General features: G+C 41.6%; 1 protein-coding gene across 5 annotated transcripts in view; it reads left to right on the top strand.

Moving 5' to 3' along the window:
• VPS13B (vacuolar protein sorting 13 homolog B) overlaps nucleotides 1–19308 on the top strand; it is a 902514-nt gene that overhangs the window by 100068 nt on the left and 783138 nt on the right. For all 5 annotated transcript variants that reach the window (XM_045002958.1, XM_045002959.1, XM_045002960.1 and 2 more), the window contains exon 7: nucleotides 116–290. In XM_045002958.1, the coding sequence (XP_044858893.1) occupies nucleotides 116–290 (175 nt within the window). The remainder of the gene's footprint in view (nucleotides 1–115; nucleotides 291–19308) is intronic.

Genomic DNA, 19308 nt, shown 5'->3' with positions numbered 1-19308 from the left:
GAAAAATATAGCATGTTCCTATATATAGTATGCATCATATCTTACATTTTAAAACTTGATTTTAGTGAAGACAAAATTATATGATTTCTTTGTTTCTGTATTTTTTATACTGTAGATTCATACATTAGTTGAAAGTTTGAAGCTTTCCATCACTGATCAGCAGCTCCCTATGTTTATACGCATAATGCAGCTTGGGATTGCTCTTTACTATGGAGAATTGGGAAACTTTAAAGAAGGAGAAAATGAAGACCTGGTTTGTCATACTAAAGATATACTGGGAAACAGCTCAGGTACATATAACTATTATTTCTCAATCAAAAATAATATTTAAAAAAATTGGGTTTTATTTTCTGATTTTTAAAAATGTGAGTGTTTAACACACACTATTACAGTGTCTTGACAATCTATAATCTGTTAGAGCTAATACATTGTGCTATGTAATTGTGTAATACTCTTAACATTATTTGTGTGTTATGTTGAGAAAGCTATTTTGATGATCCTAGCTAAGCTGAGGTTGTTCTTTCTGGGCAAAACTTTGGATTTTGATGATCATCCAATGTAGGAGGAGACTTGGGGGTGTTAGATAGTTTTTGATATTTTTTAATTTAATTAAAATATTGCTTTTTTATTTTGTTTTTGTGTTTTGACTTTGAAACTGTATTTTTTTTATTGTGAATAGAAACACCAACACTTGTTCTTGTTCGAGTGGTTGCACATGTGAATTTCATTCTTAGTGTCTGTGTACCCAGTGTATAGCCATCAGAAACTTTTTCCATCAGCCGTACCCGGTGGGTGGCTTGAGTGCCATCTGCTGTCATGTGCCACTGCGTGCAGGTATAAAAGGCAGAGCTGCCCACAGCCCCTCTGTTTCTTCTGACCTTCTGCGACGGTTGTTGGAACCCCCTTTCGTAGCTAAAACAGGTTTCTCTCAGCCTTTATGTACATAGTCTAGTTGTAGTTAGTTAGTTTTAGTAGTTAAAAAAAGTTAAGCTTTTATAGTTTTTCCTTTTTTCGGGTTTCTATTGCCAACACCGTGTCATGCCTGGGTCACCGGGCTTCAAATCATGTGCTTCTTGCTCAAAACCTATGCCTGTGAGTGACCCATACACCATTTGTTACAAATGCCTGGGTGGGGCACATGTGAAGGGCCAGTGCCAGATTTGCCAGGACTTCAAGCATAGGGCGAAGAGCGATAGGGAGGTTAGGCTGAATTTCCAGCTAATGAAGGTGGAGCTGAGATGACCCTCAGAGCTGTCCTGGACTGACTCTGTGCCAAGTGCTGCAACTTCAGTCAGAAGTTTGCCTCCAAGAGTGTCAGAGTTCCAGCACTGGTCACTGTCACCTGTGCCTAGGAAGGAGCATAAGTCTTCCAGGGAGGCTCTGATCAGAGGAAGATCTCCAACCCCCAAGTCTGCAAAGCAGGGGGAAAGGGAGTCAAGTAGAGGGCAACTGAGATCTAATCACCCCTCCTCCAAATCAGTGCCTAAAACTGCACAGTTAGCTCCAGTGCCAGAATGGGCATTGTCGAGTCCTGTGCCAGAAATGGCACTATTAACTTCAGCAGCACTGCATCAATCAGATATGATCTTGGTGATGAGTACTCTGGAGGCATTTGCAGCAGCGAGGAGTTTACTTTGTTGGTGCTGGTATTGTTGGCGGTACAAGAATCAGCTCCCATGGTACTGTTAAATCGCCCTGTGCCAACATCTGTGGTGCAGCACCCCGTAGTGCACCAGCTGCCTACTTCTTGGACAGTCTACCCATTTGCGCCATCTAAGAGGAAGCTGGCAACAATGGTGTGTCTCTAGCCTTCGCTTGGTTCTTGGCACCAGTCACTGGAATCAACTTGGATTCACCCTTCATGGTCTGCAGAAGGGGATTCTTCTTCATTGGACTCTGAGGTGGGTTCATATATTTGTCAGTCTTGGAGCAGCACCCACTGCTCCCCACATAGATTCTTCCTTTCTGGGTACCCTGTTGAACCCACAATGGGAGCTTCTGTGGGAATGTGGTGAGGAGGTCATTGGGATCTGGTCCCTTATCAGCAGCCCTTTAGAACCACTGGGGTTTTCCCCCAGCTTCTAGATCCTCCCCTCCTCATTCCTCCTCAGTGTCCTTGTCCAGGACGAGTGAGTCCTCGCACCAGGCTGCCCACCTACAGTGTCTGGTATTGGGCCCAATACAGACAGTCAGGAAGAGGTTCTGGAGGAGCCAGCCAAACATCTTGCAGCAAAAGTTCAACTACTTCTAGTCTTGGATTCATCCTTGTCCTCTCTGGATGAGACGGTTTCCTTGGAGGCAACATCACCCCCTCCTGACAACTACAAGACTTATCAGGAATTGTTAGAGGGGTGCTTCAGACTGGGGATTCAGGTCAAGGAGGTCAGAGAGTCCTCTCTTCGCCTGATTGATGTATTATCTATGTCAGGTCCCTCTAGAGTGCGCCGCCAATCAGTGAGTTGATTTTGAAGCCTATAAAGGCCCTATGGCAGACCTGATCTTCCTTGCCTGCTACCTCAAAGCATGTGGAGCACAAGTATTATTTGCCCTAGCAAGGGTTTAACTGTCTGTTCTCCCATCCTCCTTCAGGGTTGCTAGTGGTTGCAGCAGCTAATGAAGGGCTCACCGGAGGCTTCAAGCTCCCAACCCCAAATCAAGAGGCAAAGAAATGTGACTTATTTGGTATTGTAGCTTAGAATTGCTAACCAATGGGTTCTGTTGAAATGTTCTGATTTTAATTTGTGGGGCTCCATGGAGAAATTCAGATGTCTGCTCCCTGAGAATGGTAGGCAGGTGTTCTCTTCCCTGGTGAACAAGGGCTGATTAGTAGTGAGAATTTGGCTGAAAGCTGGGCTGCATGTGGTAGACTTGGTAGCTAAGATTATGGATTCTGTGGTCTCCATGTGGAGGTCTTCCTGGGTGCAGTCTTCTGGTCTACCCTTTGAAATCCAGAATATTATTCAGGACTTGCCTTTTGAGGGTCCTTCTCTGTTCTCAGAGCAGACAGACATAAAGCTCCCTGGCCTTAAAGACTCAAGGGCCACCTTGAAGTCCTTGGGTTTGTATGTGTCTGCCCCAGTCAGAAAGCACTATCAGACTCCACAGACTCAGCATTATCCTGCTTTTCCCCTTCATCAAGACCTGAATAAAAAATCCTGGGTTATAGGAACAGACCTCCCACTCCTCCTTCAGTTCTAGCTCCTGGTCCTCCTAGACACCTTCTAAACAGTCATTCTGGTGGGTCAGTCAAGAACTCCATACCAGTCTCCATATTTCCAGATCCTATCTCCTCAAAAATTTGCAAAGTCTTTCCCACTTCTTCAGTGCTTGGTCCAAAATTACTTCAGACCCAGTGGGTCTTAAACACTATGAAAGTGGGGTATACCCTCCAATTTGTTTCTACCCCTTCCTGCCTCCCTCCCTCCCACCTTTCCTCTTCAGGCCATTCTCATGAGGAGCTCCTGCTCCAGGAGGTGCAATCTGTCCTTAAGGGAGGGTACAATAGAGGATGTTCCACAGTGTCATAGAGGGAAAGGGTTTCATTTCTGCTATTTCCTAATCCAGAAAGTGAAGAGAGCTCTCAGACCAATTTTAGCACTGCGTCAACCCAACAAATTCTTAAAAAAGATAAAAGAACAGGAGTACTTGTGGCACCTTAAAGACTAACATTTATTTGAGCATAAGCTTTCGTGGGCTACAGCCCACTTCATCGGACGCATAGAATGGAACATATAGTGGGGAGATATATACAGAGAACATGAAAAGGTGGGAGTTGCCCAACCAACTCTAAGAGACTAATTAATTAAGATGAACTGTTGTTAGCAGGACAAAGTCGCAAAGTTCAGCCACCAGGTTAGCCGTGACATTATGGGGGATACTGTTCCTGATGGCTCGTAGTCCATCTTTGTGTGGAATGTTGCTTTGCGACTTTGTCCTCACCCACAACTGTTTCACATTTGGGAACAATATATACCTTCAAGTCAGTGGCACTGCTATGGGTACCCGCAAGGTCCCCACAGTATGCCAACATTTTTATGGCTGACTTAAAACAATGCTTCCTTATCTCTCGTCCCCTAATGCCCCTACTCTACTTGTGCTACATTGATCATCTGGACCCATGGAAAAGAAGCTCTTGAGGAATTCCACAATGATTTCAACAATTTCCATCCCACCATCAACCTCAGCCTAGACCAATCCACACAAGCGGTCCATTTCCTTGACACTACTGTGCTAATAAGCGATGGTCACATAAACACCACCCTATACCGGAAACCTACTGACCGCTATACTTACCTACATGCCTCCAGCTTCCATCCAGGACATACCACACGATCCATTGTCTACAGCCAAGCTCTAAGATACAACCGCATTTGCTCCAATCCCTCAGACAGAGACAAACACCTACTAGATCTCTATCAAGCATTCTTAAAACTACAATATCCACCTGCTGAAGTGAAAAAACAGATTGACAGAGCCAGAAGAGTACCCAGAAGTCACCTACTACAAGACAGGCCTAACAAAAAAAGTAACGGAATGCCACTAGCCGTTACCTTCAGCCCCCAACTAAAACCTCTCCAGCGCATCATCAAATATCTACAACCTATCCTGAAAGATGATCCCTCACTCTCACAGATCTTGGGAGACAGACCTGTTCTCATTTGCAGACAGTTCCCCAACCTGAAGCAAATACTCACCAGTAACCACACACCACAGAACAAAAACACTAATCCAGGAACCTATCCTTGCAACAAAGCCCGATGCCAGTTCTGTCCACATATCTATTCAAGTGACACCATCATAGGACCTAATCACATCAACCACACCATCAGGGACTCATTCACCTGCACATCTACCAATGTGATATATGCCATCATGTTCCAGCAATGCCCCTCTGCCATGTACTTGGCCAAACTGGACAGTCTCTGTGCAAAAGAATAAATGGACACAAATCTGACATCAGGAATCATAACATTCAAAAACCAGTAGGAGAACACTTCAACCTGTCTGGCCATTCAGTAACAGATTTAAAGGTGGCAATTTTGCAACAGAAAAACTTCAAAAACAGACTCCAACGAGAAACTGCTGAACTTGAATTGATATGTAAACTAGATACCATCAACTTAGGCTTAAATAGAGACTGGGAATGGCTGAGCCATTACACACATTGAATCTGTTTCCCCCATGTTAAGTATCTTGTCAAACTGTCTTAAATGGGCTATCTTGATTATCACTACAAACATTTTTTTTTCTCCTGCTGTCAACAGTTCATCTTAATTAATTAGCCTCTTAGAGTTGGTTGGGCAACTCCCACCTTTTCATGTTTCTGTATGTATATATATCTCCTCACTATATGTTCCATTCTATGCGTCCGATGAAGTGGGCTGTAGCCCACGAAAGCTTATGCTCAAATAAATTTGTTAGTCTCTAAGGTGCCACAAGTACTCCTGTTCTTTTTGCGGATACAGACTAACACCGCTGCAACTCTGAAACCTTAAAAAAGATAGTTTCGTATGGTGACCTTAACTTCTATTATCCTGTCACTTGAGACTGATATGCCACCACTAACTTTAAAAAATGCCTGCTTCCATGTAGTGATCAGTCAAGCTCATGGAAAGTATTTCATATTTTTGGCAAATCGAAATCATAACCAGTTCACCATATTAGCAGCTCCCAGAGTTTTTACAAAGGTTATGGCAATGATAGCTGCTTTCCTCAGAAGATTGGAAGTGGAAGTTTATCCCTCTCTGGATGACTGGCTTGTCAAAGGCCGATCCAGGGTGCAGATACTGTTAAGTATATCTCTGATCCAGTCAGTGTTCAATGCTCTGGGACTTAGTGCAATGAAGTCTGTCCTCTCCCTGGTCCAAAGGATAGGGTTTATAAGAATAGTACTGGACTTGGCTCAGGCCAGAGCTTTTCTTCTAGACTTGAAGTTTCAGACAATTCAGTTAGTTGTGGATAATTGGTCTATTTTTTCAAGCCACATTTCAATAAGGTTTTTGAAAGGCCTAATTAAATTGTATCCTCAGGTACATGATCCTGTTCCCCTGTGGGATCTAAACTTAGTGTTGTCAAGGCTTATGGGGCTAACATTTGAGCCTTTGTTCACTTGCTCTCTGCTACATCTGTCAGTGAAAGTGGCATTTTTGATTGCCGTTACCTCTTTCAGAAGGGTGATGCTAGAGTTGGATGAATTGTCCTCCAAACTTTATCCTATCTCCTGTTTCACAGCTTGTGGGTCACCAAGAGTGTGAAGCGCTCTAAACAGAAAAATGGTTATTAGCCTGTTCCGTAACTGTTCTTCGCAAGGTGTTGCACATGTCTTTTTTACAACCTGCCTTCCTACCCCTCTGTACTGAAGTTCTGGCAAGAAGGAACTGAGTGAGTGCTGGGTGTGGCTCTGCCCTTTTATATCTGTATGCAGTGGCGTGCATCAGCACTCAAATTTTCCAATGGGTATCATTCAGGGAAAAAGGTTCCTATGGCCATGCACTGGGTTCACATGCACAGACAACAAGAGTGAAACGAACATGTGCAACACATCTCAAAGAACAAGTTATGAAACAGGTTAATAACCCTTTTTTTCCACTTAAGTGTTAAACTGCAAAGTATCTCCTAAATAAATGTTTTGCATGGTGTTTTCACTAGTGCTGTGTTTTTTTATTCTCTTTCTCCTTTTTCTGAGAGATGGTATATACCCTGTATCTGATGTTTTAGGATCCCTCACTTAATGGTTATTATTTGTTGAAACAATAAATCAGGTGTGCAGCTTTAATGGTTTATTTTATTCTTCTGATAGTTATATCTTGCCTTTTATTTCAATATAAAATATCAAATAAGTAATTTTATATGTTAATGACTGGGTTTGAAAAGACTTTCAGAATTCAAGATGTCATGTCTGTCTTAATCAAAAACAGTTAAGATACTGAGTATCCCACACGCTTATCAGAAAATTTTGTTTTGTAGTGGGGCATTGGGCAGAAGGAAGAGGGAGAGGAGGTATCATCTAAATTATCTACATTTCTCATTTTTGATTTACATCTTTGGTGGAGGTGGGGAACTAATTTAGAGTTTCTGTTTTTATTTTCATCTTCTCAAGAAATAATCTTGCATAGGTCTCTAATGTTAACAATCAAGAGTACTCCCTAAAAAGGTCTACAACATTCTTGCAGGTTGCATGAAGGTGTTCTGGTAATCTAGGCTATGTTGTTGTTGCCGTTAGGGTATTATAGTAGTTTAAAGCTTCCCAGATGAATGTTAAGAATAATTCATTTTTTTCAATGAATGAATTACCATGTGAATAAGAAAACTCTTGGGTTTTTTTGTTTTTTTTTTAAAGATACGTTATGTGCTCTGTGGTTCTAAGGAAGTAATTTACTGTTGGAAAGATGTTGGTAGTGGAAACTTATTTGCCAGAAATGTAGCATCCGATATTGGTTGGCATAGATGATAATTTCAGTCTAATACCAGATTTGGAATTTACTCTCATGCTTCTGCTATGTGGAACTGAGCAAAAAAATAGTCTATCAGAATTATCGATAGTGCTCCTATATTTTTTTTTCTAAATAAGAGACACTAGTCTTTAAAGGAAATTATATACCTTGTGAGGAACGAAGAGTTTGAGTGGGCAAGAGAGGATGTGGAGCAGCACTCTGTCAAAAATGGCACTACTATGTCTGAGTCACTAACAATTCAGATCCATAAGCATTCCAGAATATTTTCTTCTATGTCCTAACAGATAAAACACAAGATGGGGTATTTTTGGAGTCTGCTGAAAGGCGCCACCTAGGAGGGTCAAGGAGAGTCACATGCCCCTCCCCAGATGCCTTGGGAGGGGAGGGGGCACATTCAGCAGGGAACCGCATCAGTGAAAGGAGTGGAACGTGGGGCCACTGCCCCCAGCCCTTCCACACAGCTGCGTCTCCTGGGGTCTGCACAGCCGCGCCGGAGGACAGGACTGGGGGCAGTACCGGTAGAGCTGTGCCGGAGGAGTTGCCAGCGACCTTCTGCTCCTTTCACCGCTGTGGTTCTTGGGAGAGCTCTGCGGTTCAGTTCAGTGCTGAACTGAAACACAGGGCTCTGTTGGGAACCACAGTGGCAAAAAGAGCAGAATGTGGGCCCAAAGCTCCCAGGAGCCAGCACTCTGAGCTGGCAGCTCCTCTGGCGTGGCTGTACCTGTACTGCCCCCAGTCCTGTCCTCCAGCGGTGCTGTGCTGACCTCAGGAGATGCAGCTATGTGGAAGAGCTGGGGGCAGTACAGCCGTGCCAGAGGAGCTGCTGGCATGGGGCTGCCCTCCTTTCACCTGAAATCAGTATCTGGTGTAGCGGGAGGACAGCGTTCCGCCCCCCCCCCACCCCGGTAACGTGGGATGCGGAGGGGATGGGAAGAACGCCGGGGCCTGGGCTGGGGGTGAGATGGGGAGGGGTTAAGTGGGGAGGTCATGTGCCCCCTTTAGTTGGTGCCCATCTTTGTGTCCCTCCCATGAGTCGCAAAGTCCACCACATCGCACTAGGTAACAGGCTGATCGGCTTCTTAAGCAACTATCTATAATGTGTAGACAAAAAACTGTGTAATCCTGCAATTTGAGTGATGTACTGCCATTAAAGCATCCTTAGAATTTCTTAATATTATAGATGATAATTTCTTAACTCAAAAACTATTGCATCTAACACAAGGGAATGTTATATTGCGCCTTGTCTTGACCGTTAAAGAGGAACTGATCACAGAACTAAAAATTAACAGTAGCTTAAGTACAAGTGATCATGACGTGATAAAATTTATAATTCAACGGCAAAAAAATTATGTTAATTCTGAGTTAAGGTTTCTGGGTGGTATTTCATCCCCTTGCAGCTGAAAACCAGGAAATGCACAGTTAAGGTAGTTCATGCAGCCTTAACTCTGCCCTCTTTCAGATACGCTTATCTTCTTTTTCTGGCTCTTCCTCCCTTGATGTAACAAAAAGTTTGGTTAGACTGGCTGCTTACTATATTCTACTGTCTTCACAGTAAACCTCTGCATAAAATAAAAATGATATGTTGTAACAGAGACAACTTGTAGCAAGTAATATGAGTTATTAAATCTTTATTGCACAGGTCTACAAAGATTCAGACTAGTAACGTCAATGGCAGGGACAATGGTATTGGAAATGCCCTCAAACAACCCTAGGCAAGCATAAAATGGCTGCATAGAAACCTTCTCATGTTTTTTTTTCTTTATTGGTGCGTGCACACTGTAATCTAGGGGTTCTCAAACTGGGAATTGAGACCCCTGAGGGGGTCATGAGGTTATTACATGGGGGTCACAAGCTGTCCGCCTCCACCCCAAACTCCACTTTGCCTCCATTATTTATAATAGTGTTAAATATATTAAAAAGTGTTTTTAATTTATAAGGGGGGGGGTCACACTCAGTCACTTGCTATGTGAAAGGGGTCATCAGTACAAAGATTTGAGAACCACTGCTGTAATCCTTCCAGGCTGCACAACTACTTAAGTGAAGAAGTGAACATGTTCTTATATACTGTTCACAGTTTGGGTCTCCAAAGGCTTAGTGGGTACCATACAGTATCTTGGCTAAAACTTGACAGTTTGAGACCATTTTGCCACACATTGCATCAATAGTTTGAGCTCTAGCTTGGAGCCCCCCCCAAAAAAAGGCCACATACAAACTTTTTGTACAAAGACTATCTTTTTCAGGGCTTGTATCTCTGCAACCACTAGTTCCAATGACCCCACATTAGGGTCACTAATCTTATTCTAGATCTTCCTGTGGCATATCAAATTTCAAAGGAATCTGACTAAGCATATCAATTTTAGAGGCCAATTTTTAAAAGGTGCAAAGCAACCTTACTTATAGTGGAGCCATTGCTATAATGTCCAAACAGAATAAAGTCCAAACTAGTAAATTTTGTTTTTTCTCTCTCTCTCACCCACACCCACCCGTTAAAAGGCCAGTTTCTGAAAACAATTATGAGCCAAATCAGCTAGAAGAAGGATTTAAACAGAAAAACGTGAATGATAATTGGAAATTGTTTTAAAACACTTCACTAGATTCTCAAAAAGCCACAATCCCACAAAATACTTGAACTGGTTTAGAGGGAAAAGTGAAGGCAGCTGTAAAAACTATATATATATATGTAACTATATATAAAAATAAAACTAATGGAAGAAGGGGGAAATTGATAGTAATGAATATGAAATAGAAGCTAGCAATTGTAGAAAATTGATAAGGGAAGGGAAAAGACACAAGGAGAAGTCTATGGCCAGCATAGTTAAGGACAATAAGGAGAAGTTTAAGTATGTTAGAAACAAAAAGAATCCTAAAAATGTTATTCATCTATTATGGTTATTTCATTTACCAAAGGTAATTGAAGCAGATATTTATGAAGTCAATTGAACTATTTCCAGTTCAACAGGTTAATCATTAATATTTGGAGGATTTTCTTGTCATGCTGTATTAGGAGGAGAATATCACCAGACAGACATACAATTGTTTTATTTAACTAAAACAACAACTAAAACAAAAATGTCTGAGTTTTTGTCTTCAACAGCAAACATATATTTTAACAAAGCAAGCATATTAATTTTTTAATTTAGTTAAACATTCACTTTTTTTAAATCAGGTTTGCTTTTGTTAAAATTGTTTTTAACTAAAATAGTTAAATGAAATATATTTAAAAAGCAAACACAAAAATTAAATCGACTGTCAGCCAGGTCAACATGAGAAACTTAAAATATTGGCTTCTGCAGCTAACTCAGTTGTCTTCACCTTCATTTTCCTGTTTATCCATAATCTGGAAAAGAAAAACAAGCTTTCCTGCTTTTTCAGGTCCCAAACGATTTCTCAATTTGGAATTAATTAGTCCAAAGATGTTAAAAGCAAGATGATCACTTCAACAGTCTCTGAATCCGAGTACTTAAGTGATTTCCACCAGTTCACTGGTGTGACTGTCTTTAAAACATCATCAGCAAACATATATTTCTTTAATGGTTCTTATTCCCAAACTGGGTCTCTTTTATGGCCTGCTGCCATTATAGATTTTCCCTTCTAGTGAGAGTATGGTATGGTATGGTACACTCAGAAAGTCTTCAAGACTTCTGGAATATGCTGCTGAAACAGTTTCATTTTTGTTTCTACTGCCTGTCCTTCCCTTCTCACAGTTATCTCCAGACTTCTTCTCCTTGTCCAGATCTATTCCTCCCCCAACAATCTTCTATTCATTGAACTTTTTGAAACTTTGCACTTTTAGACAGAGGTAAGGGATTGACTCTGTGTACACAAATTTGCAGAGGGACAATAAGGTTGAAGTCTGTTATTTCTCACCTCTCTATATTATTTAATTAAAAACGTTTTTGCTGTTAAGAAGCATGTTATCTCTAGAGACACAAATCCAGTCTGAGAACTGCAAAACTCTAAGCATCTCTGATGGTATCTTCTAGACTGAGCAGTGAGTCCCATTAGGTAGATAGAAGGATTCACCTAAATCTATAGAGAAGCCCCTGTGACCCCATAAGATTGGGTCCCTAATCCATGAACTATTGGAACTCATTTGCAAAACTTTTCTTAAACATTACATGAATATATTGTCTCATACTATAGAATTAGAATTTATAATCCCTATTCCATTATGAGATATCGTTGAGCTTTAATGTATTTTAATTAAAACTATCTTTAGATAGGTTTTTCCTCAAAAAGCATTTTATCAAAAATCTGATTTAAATAAAATCTGATTTTTTTTAAATTTTATTTTTTTTTACATTGTTGATTTTTATCCACTCTGATTGCTGCTCTGTTTTTTGGAAAACAGATGATGCATTCATATTGTATGATGATGAAATATTTTCTACTTCAACAGTAGCCAACGAAGATGTTAAGCAGCTGCTACTAAAATTAGACAGTTACACCAGAGCGGGTCCAGAATACTTGCATCCGAGAGTTTTAAAAGAGTGGGTTAAGGACTCATTGCACCATTTATGTTGATTTTCAATAAGTTTTGGATCACTGGGGAAGTTCTTGTAGACTGGAAGAAAGCTAATGTGCCAATATTTAAAAAGGGTAAATGAGATGACCCGTGTAATTGTAGGCCAGGTAGGCTGACATTGATCCCACAGTAGTCAGTCTAGCAGAAAAAGGTGTAAGATGATCCAATGGCTTTAAGTTGAAGCTAGACAAATTCAGGCTGGAAATAAGGTGTAAATTTTTAATAGTGAGGGGAATTAACCAAAGGAACTCTTTACCATGGGTTGTTGTAGATTCTTCATCATGGCAATTTCAAAGTCAAGAATGGATTCTTTTCTAAAAGATATGTTCTAGGAATTATTTTCTGGAAGTTCTATGGTTTATATTATGCAGCAGGTCAGATTAGCTAATTACAATGGTACCTTCTGACATGGAATCTATTAAAGCAATGAAAGTCAGCCAAAGGAAAGATATCCTAGAACAGGGGTTCTCAAACTGGGGGTCGGGAAGTCATTACATGGGGGTCGTGAACTGTCAATTGCCACCCTAAACCCCGTTTGCCTCCAGCATTTATAATGGTGTTAACTATATTAAAAAGGGTGTTTAATTTATTAGGGGGGTCGCACTGAGAGGCTTGCAGTGTGAAAGGGGTTGCCAGTAAAAAACGTTGTGACCCACTGTCCTAGAGTTTTACAGAATGGCTTGAGGATCAGGACTAACTTGGAAAACACAAGGGTTTGCAACTGCAAGTGTATTGAACTGAAAGAAACAAAGGTGACTATCTAATTATCATCACATGACCAGATTCTTAAGTGCCACCATCTTTAGCTCTCTGATAATATGCAGATTGCCCTAATGAAACCTTCATAAAGCCAAAGTCCAAGCCTTCATAAAGCCAAAGTTCTGTTGTCCTCAGTCAGTAGCTGTTTACTTCTTCTCATTGAAAGTATCTTTTGTATTTGCTATAATTTTATTCAGACAGATTTCAGCATTTGGTAGACCCTCTGTTTCATGAAATGGTAGTTCTTGCGGTCATCATTGCCAAGGTCAACATGATAACTTAGAGCAGTGGTTCTCCAAGCTGGTCCGCTACATGTTCAGCGAAAGCCCCAGGTGAGTCAGGCCGGTTTGTTTACCTGCCGTGTCCGCAGGTTCGGCTGATCGCGGCTCCCACTGGCCGCAGTTTGCTGCTCCAGGCCAACGGGGGCTGTGGGAAGTGGTGCGGGCTGACGGATATGCTGGCCGCCCTTCCTGCAGCCCCCATTGGCCTGGAGTGGCGAACTGCGGCCAGTGGGAGCCGCCATCGGCTGAACCTGCGGACACGGCAGGTAAACAAACCGGCCCGGCTCATGAGGGGCTTTCCCTAAACAAGCAGCAGACCGGCTTTGAGAACCACTGTCTTAGAGAGGACAGAAGCAATATTCCTATCATTTTGACATCATCTAGAACATCCTAAAGAAGTAGAATAGCATAAGTTAGAAAGTGGTGATTTTGTTGCTTTCTACACCCACTATTGAAATTGTCATATTTGGAGGGTCCAGGTAAGGGGAAATTTGGTTTTACATGTGAACTTTTCTCTTGGATGCTCCATGTCTAAAAGCCTGACCCTTCCTTGGAGAATCACTCTGTGTCCAGAGTGTTTATGGCAATTATTTCCTTGTTAAGGAATTTTAAAAGGGTATAGTGTTTGATTTTCTTTTGTGAAATCCATTAACCTTTCTTTTCAATGGTTTGTTGTGAATTATTTGAACTGAATATTAGTTTTTAACTTTTATTATAGACAGGGCTTGTAGCACCAAGTATTACTAAGGTTGCTTGACATTTCCTGTTGTAAGATTTCAGGTGTTTATAACTTTGCCAAGTCTCAGTCATTTGGGATGAAATTTTCTATACTAGATGTCTGCTTCAGGCTGAACTTTTTTTTTGAAAATTTCAGACAAAAGTGTCATCCATTTCCCAGAAGAAGGTTAGAGAAAAATACATTGTTTTACCAATATTAAAAAATTCTTGTCCTTTTTAGAAACACTAGCATCCCCGTGCTTTATGGTGGGGGCTTGAAAATTGGTATGGGTGTGCTTTTTATCAGGCATATGCTTTTTGCCAGCTCCTTGAAAATCTGCCCAAATTTGGCCAAGTTATAAGCCTTTTAAAAAAAAATCGTGCTCAGTAAGGTCTCACTAGAGCTTCACAGCTAGCATCTCCTAAGTTTCCATCCTCACTGAGTACACAGCAGTCCAGGGCTGAGCAGGACTTTCCCTGCAGTTTCAGCTCTGGGGTTTGGGCATCAGAACTGAAAGCAGAAAGACTGTCTCTCTTGTGATCTCATGGAAGAATAAACTCTTTGATTTGAGTGCAGAGGGGACAAGAGCAGGATCTGGAGTAGGGGATGGGGAGTGGAGGAGTAAATTGAGACAATGGGATACTGGGAGGAAGCATGAGCAGGAGAGCGCAAGAGGGTAAGACTCCTGTCTCATTCTGAGAAAGCAGGACGATCAGCGAGTTATCTTAAGTGCCTATACACAAATGCAAGAAGCCTGGGAAACAAGCAGGGAGAACTGGAAGTCCTGGCACAGTCAAGGAACTATGGTGTGATTGGAATAACAGAGACTTAGTGGGATAACTCACATGACTGGAGTAGTGTCATGGATGGATATAAACTGTTCAGGATGGACACGCAGGGCAGAAAAGGTGGGGGAGTTGCATTGTATGTAAGAGAACAGTATGACTGCTCAGAGCTTCGGTATGAAACTGCAGAAAAACATGAGAGTCTCTGGATTAAGTTTAGAAGTGTGAGCAACAAGGGTGATGTCGTGGTAGGAGTCTGCTATAGACCACCAGACGGGGATGAGGTGGATGAGGCTTTCTTCTGGCAACTAACAGAAGTTACTAGATCACAGGCCCTGGTTCTCATGGGGGACTTCAATCACCCTGGTATCTGCTGGGAGAGCAATACAGTGGTGCACAAACAATCCAGGAAGTTTTTGGAAAGTGTAGGGGACAATTACCTGGTGCAAGTGCTGGAGGAACCAATTACGGGCAGAGCTCTTCTTGACCTGCTGCTCACAAACAGTGAAGAATTAGTAGGGGAAGCAAAAGTGGATGGGAACCTGGGAGGCGGTGACCATGAGATGGTCAAGTTCAGGATCCTGACACAAGGAAGAAAGGAGAGCAGCAGTATAGGGATCTTGGACTTCAGAAAAGCAGACTGACTCCCTCAGGGAACTGATGGGCAGGATCCCCTGGGAGAATAACATGAGGGGGAAAGGAGTTCAGGAGAACTGCCTGTATTTTAAAGAATCCTTATTGAGGTTGCAGGAAGAAACCATCCCGATGCCTAGAAAGAATAATAAATATGGCAGGCGACCAGCTTCGCTTAACAGTGAAATCCTTGCTGATCTTAAACACAAAAAAGAAGCTTACAAGAAGTGGAAGATTGGACAAATGATCAGGGAGGACTATAAAATATTGCTCAGGCATTCTGGAGTGAAATCAGGAAGGCCAAATCACACTTGGTATGTCCAGACTACCCGCCGTATTGGCGGGTAGCGATCGGTTTATCGGCGATCGATATATTGCGTCTCGTCGAGATGCGATATATCAATCCCTGAATGCGCTCCCCGTTGACTCCGGGACTCCACTGGAGTGAGCGGCGGTAGCGGACTTAACGGGGGAGCCGCGGCTGTCGATCCCGCGCTGTGAGGATGGGAGTTAAGTCGGAATAAGATACGTCGACTTCAGCTACGGTATTCCCGTAGCTGAAGTTGCATATCTTACATGGACACCCCGCTCAGTGTAGACCAGGCCTTGTTGGAGTTGCAGCTAGCAAGAGATGTTAAGAGTAACAAGAAGGGTTTCTTCAGGTATGTTAGCAACAAGAAGAAAGTCAGGGAAAATGTGGGCCCCTTACTGAATGAGGGAGGCAATCTAGTGACAGAGGATGTAGAAAAAGCTAATGTACTCATTGCTTTTTTTGCCTCTGTCTTCACAAACAAGGTCAGCTCCCAGACTGCTGCACTGGGCACCACAGCATGGGGAGGAGGTGACCAGCCCTCTATGGAGAAAGAAGTGGTTTGGGACTATTTAGAAAAGCTGGACGAACACAAATCCATGGGGCAGATGCGCTGCAATTGAGGGTGCTAAAGGAGTTGGCGGATGTGATTGCAGAGCCATTGGCCATTATCTTTCAAAACTCATGGCGATCGGGGGAGGTCCCAGATGACTGGAAAAAGGGAAGGAGAAGGATCCAGGGAACTACAGGCCAGTTAGCCTCACCTCAGTCCCTGGAAAAATCATGGAGCAGGTCCTCAAGGAATCAATTCTGAAGCACTTAGAGAAGAGGAAAATGATCAGGAACAGTCAGCATGGATTCACCAAGAGCAAGTCATGCCTGACTAACCTAATTGCCTTCTATGATGAGATAACTGGCTCTGTGGATGAGGGGAAAGCAGTGGACGTGTTATTCCTTGACTTTAGGAAAGCCTTTGATACGGTCACCCACAGTATTCTTGCTGGCAAGTTAAAGAAGTATGGGTTGGATGAATGGAATACAAGGTGGCTAGAAAGTTGGCTAGATCGTCGTGCTCAATGGGTAGTGATCAATGGCTCCATGTCTAGTTGGCAATAATGATCTGGAGTATGACGTGGACGGCACCCTCAGCAAGTTTGCGGATGACACTAAACTGGGAGGAGTGGTAGATATGTTGGAGGGTAGGGATAGGATACAGAGGGACATAGACAAATTAGAGGATTGAGCCAAAAGAAGCCTGTTGAGGTTCAACAAGGACAAGTGCAGAGTCCTGCACTTAGGAAGGAAGAATCCCATGCACTTCTACAGACTAGGGACCGAATGGCTAGGCAGCAGTTCTGCAGAAAAGGACCTAGGGGTTACAGTGGACGAGAAGCTGGATATGAGTTAACAGCGTGCCCTTGTTGCCAAGAAGGCTAATGGCATTTTGGGCTGTATAAGTAGGGGCATTGCCAGCAGATCGAGGGATGTGATCATTCCCCTCTATTCGACATTAGTGAGGCCTCATCTGGAGTACTGTGTCCAGTTTTGGGCCCCACATTACAAGAAGAATGTGGAAAACTTGGAAAGAGTCCAGCGGAGGGCAACAAAAATGATTAGGGGGCTGGAGCACATGACTTCTGAGGAGCGGCTTTAGTGTCTCCAATTGGACATCCAAAATTAATGGATACTTTTGACCTGACCCTAATCTGTGTCTTACTTCCCCATCTTTAAAATGAGGATAATAATATCCCCTCATTGCAGAGGGGTGTTGTGAAAATAAATGTATTAGTATTTGTGTAGCACTCTGCTATTATAGTGATGAGCACCATAGAAAATCCCATGATGAAATTAATAATTTTGTCTTCCAAGATGGGTTAGAATAGTAAATAAGGCATGGGGATCCACATTGAACTGTGAGATTAAAACAGAATATTGAATTGCTACTCACTAAGTGGGTACCATACTTTCTGTGCAGTGAATGAGATGGGTCCTGTTGAGAAAATAGTGTGGTCAGGTAATTAGACTGTATCATAATGCATACACTCTAGAGGCCATGTACAGGCAACTTTAATGGTGGCATTTCCTAACTTTTGAATATTTGACTTTGCAACCTTAATAATGTTCTTTTAATGTGTTTTTTTTTTGTGCATGACACAATATATATTTAGCTCTGGAATTTATTTTTCTGGAGAGTTCTTCTTGAGACATGGTACTAAATCCTGGCTTAGGGCCAAAGGTCTGGTCTGAGTTTGGTTTATAAGGTAAAGAAGAATGCCTACTGTAGAGACTGTTAGACATGTTGATTACCAGAAAACAACTCACAGGTGAATCCAGATTTTTTCTACTCAGTGTGTTGAGCACATATATCAGACCTCTGGCATGGAATTATTAGCTGACATTAATTAGCTTTGCTGATTAATTTAAAGGAAACAAGAGTGCGTGTCTATCAGTGGACAAAACTGAATTGTTGAAGCTTTTGATTTTTACATCTATTTGGGATTCAGAGAGAAGGCTCCTATTTCAGGAAATATTTTGAAAAATTGCTGTAAGTCAGAAAACATTTTAATGTCAAAAGGAACTGGATTTACTTCACACTCTTGGTGATCTTTTTCTTTTTTTTTGCGTTTGTATTTTTCACTTTTGCTACTTTTAGGCCTGGTGATTCAAATCCTTTGGTATAGTGATCTTGAGTCCAGGGTTATTGGCTCATAAAGCTTTGACACTCTCTTCTAACAAGCAGCAAGCTGTATTAATCTCTCGCAAAGAAGTTTCAGATCAAATAAATCTATTTGTTGTCAAGGGTCTGCGAATGCCCAAACCATCAGTTTCTGGCTTTTAAGGTGTATTAAACCATCTTCTGAACATGCAGATTGAGGGACTTGGAGGAGGGTCAAGGCACATTTCACCAGAAGTTTAGTCATTTCCTTAGTAGAGGTTGAGACACTGGCTGTTCATATTTGTAAGACTGCTGTTTGCATCAATCCCTTCTCTTTTGAGGGCCATGACAAAGTTTCCAATTTTCTTAGCCAATATATAGTGCAGACTTAGCTCTAGAAACAATTGTCTACATCCAACTCTTTCTTCAATACTTTGTCAAATGGAAGCCAAAAAAATTAGCAGCAGTTTTCTATATTTTCTTAGCTTTTCCTTCTTATGCTTGTTTTTTGGATGGCTAGTCAATCATAAAAAGATTATAAATATCTAGTGTTGGCTTGTCATTCTTTTTGAGGAGTAATTAAGCAGAACGGTCATACGGGAGACTTGCAAAATTATCTGTACCCTAACTTGTTAGTTAAGATTGCCTGTATTTTAAAAAATCTTTTATATTATGCCCCTGAGTGGGTGCTGGAAAACATTTTTCCTTAGTTCTTCATAGTGTATTAGTCATCCAGATTTCCAAACACAGATTTTAACTTTTCTGAGGAAAATTCAGTGTTCTGCTTTTTTCAAACAAGTCTACTAGCTGATTAACTAGCATAATAAATAATATCTATCTGTGGTGCTATACTGGCCACATGCTTTTCAACAGCAGCACTTACTGATTCTCAAAAGTAATTCCATTTAAAAATGTGCCTAAATTCTTTATCGTTTAATACTTGAAAGAACTACCTTGCAGATGTCATATTTATAACTCTTTGAAACAGCTATTCATGTCCTCTTAAACTAAATATTTATTATAGTGAGTCTGGTACCATTGTGTATCATTAAGGTTGCCTGACATTTTCCATTATAAGGCCCTGTTTTCAGTTGCTTATAACTGCCAAATTTTAACCATTTGGGCTGAAGTTATCCATGCTGGGTATCTGAATCAAGCTAAATTTTTAAAGAAAACTTCAGCCAAAA

Source organism: Mauremys mutica, chromosome 2 (genome assembly GCF_020497125.1).
Source record: "Mauremys mutica isolate MM-2020 ecotype Southern chromosome 2, ASM2049712v1, whole genome shotgun sequence".
Taxonomy (NCBI): domain Eukaryota; kingdom Metazoa; phylum Chordata; order Testudines; family Geoemydidae; genus Mauremys; species Mauremys mutica.
Note: the sequence above shows the minus strand (reverse complement) of the source record. Positions and strands in the feature narration are given on the sequence as shown.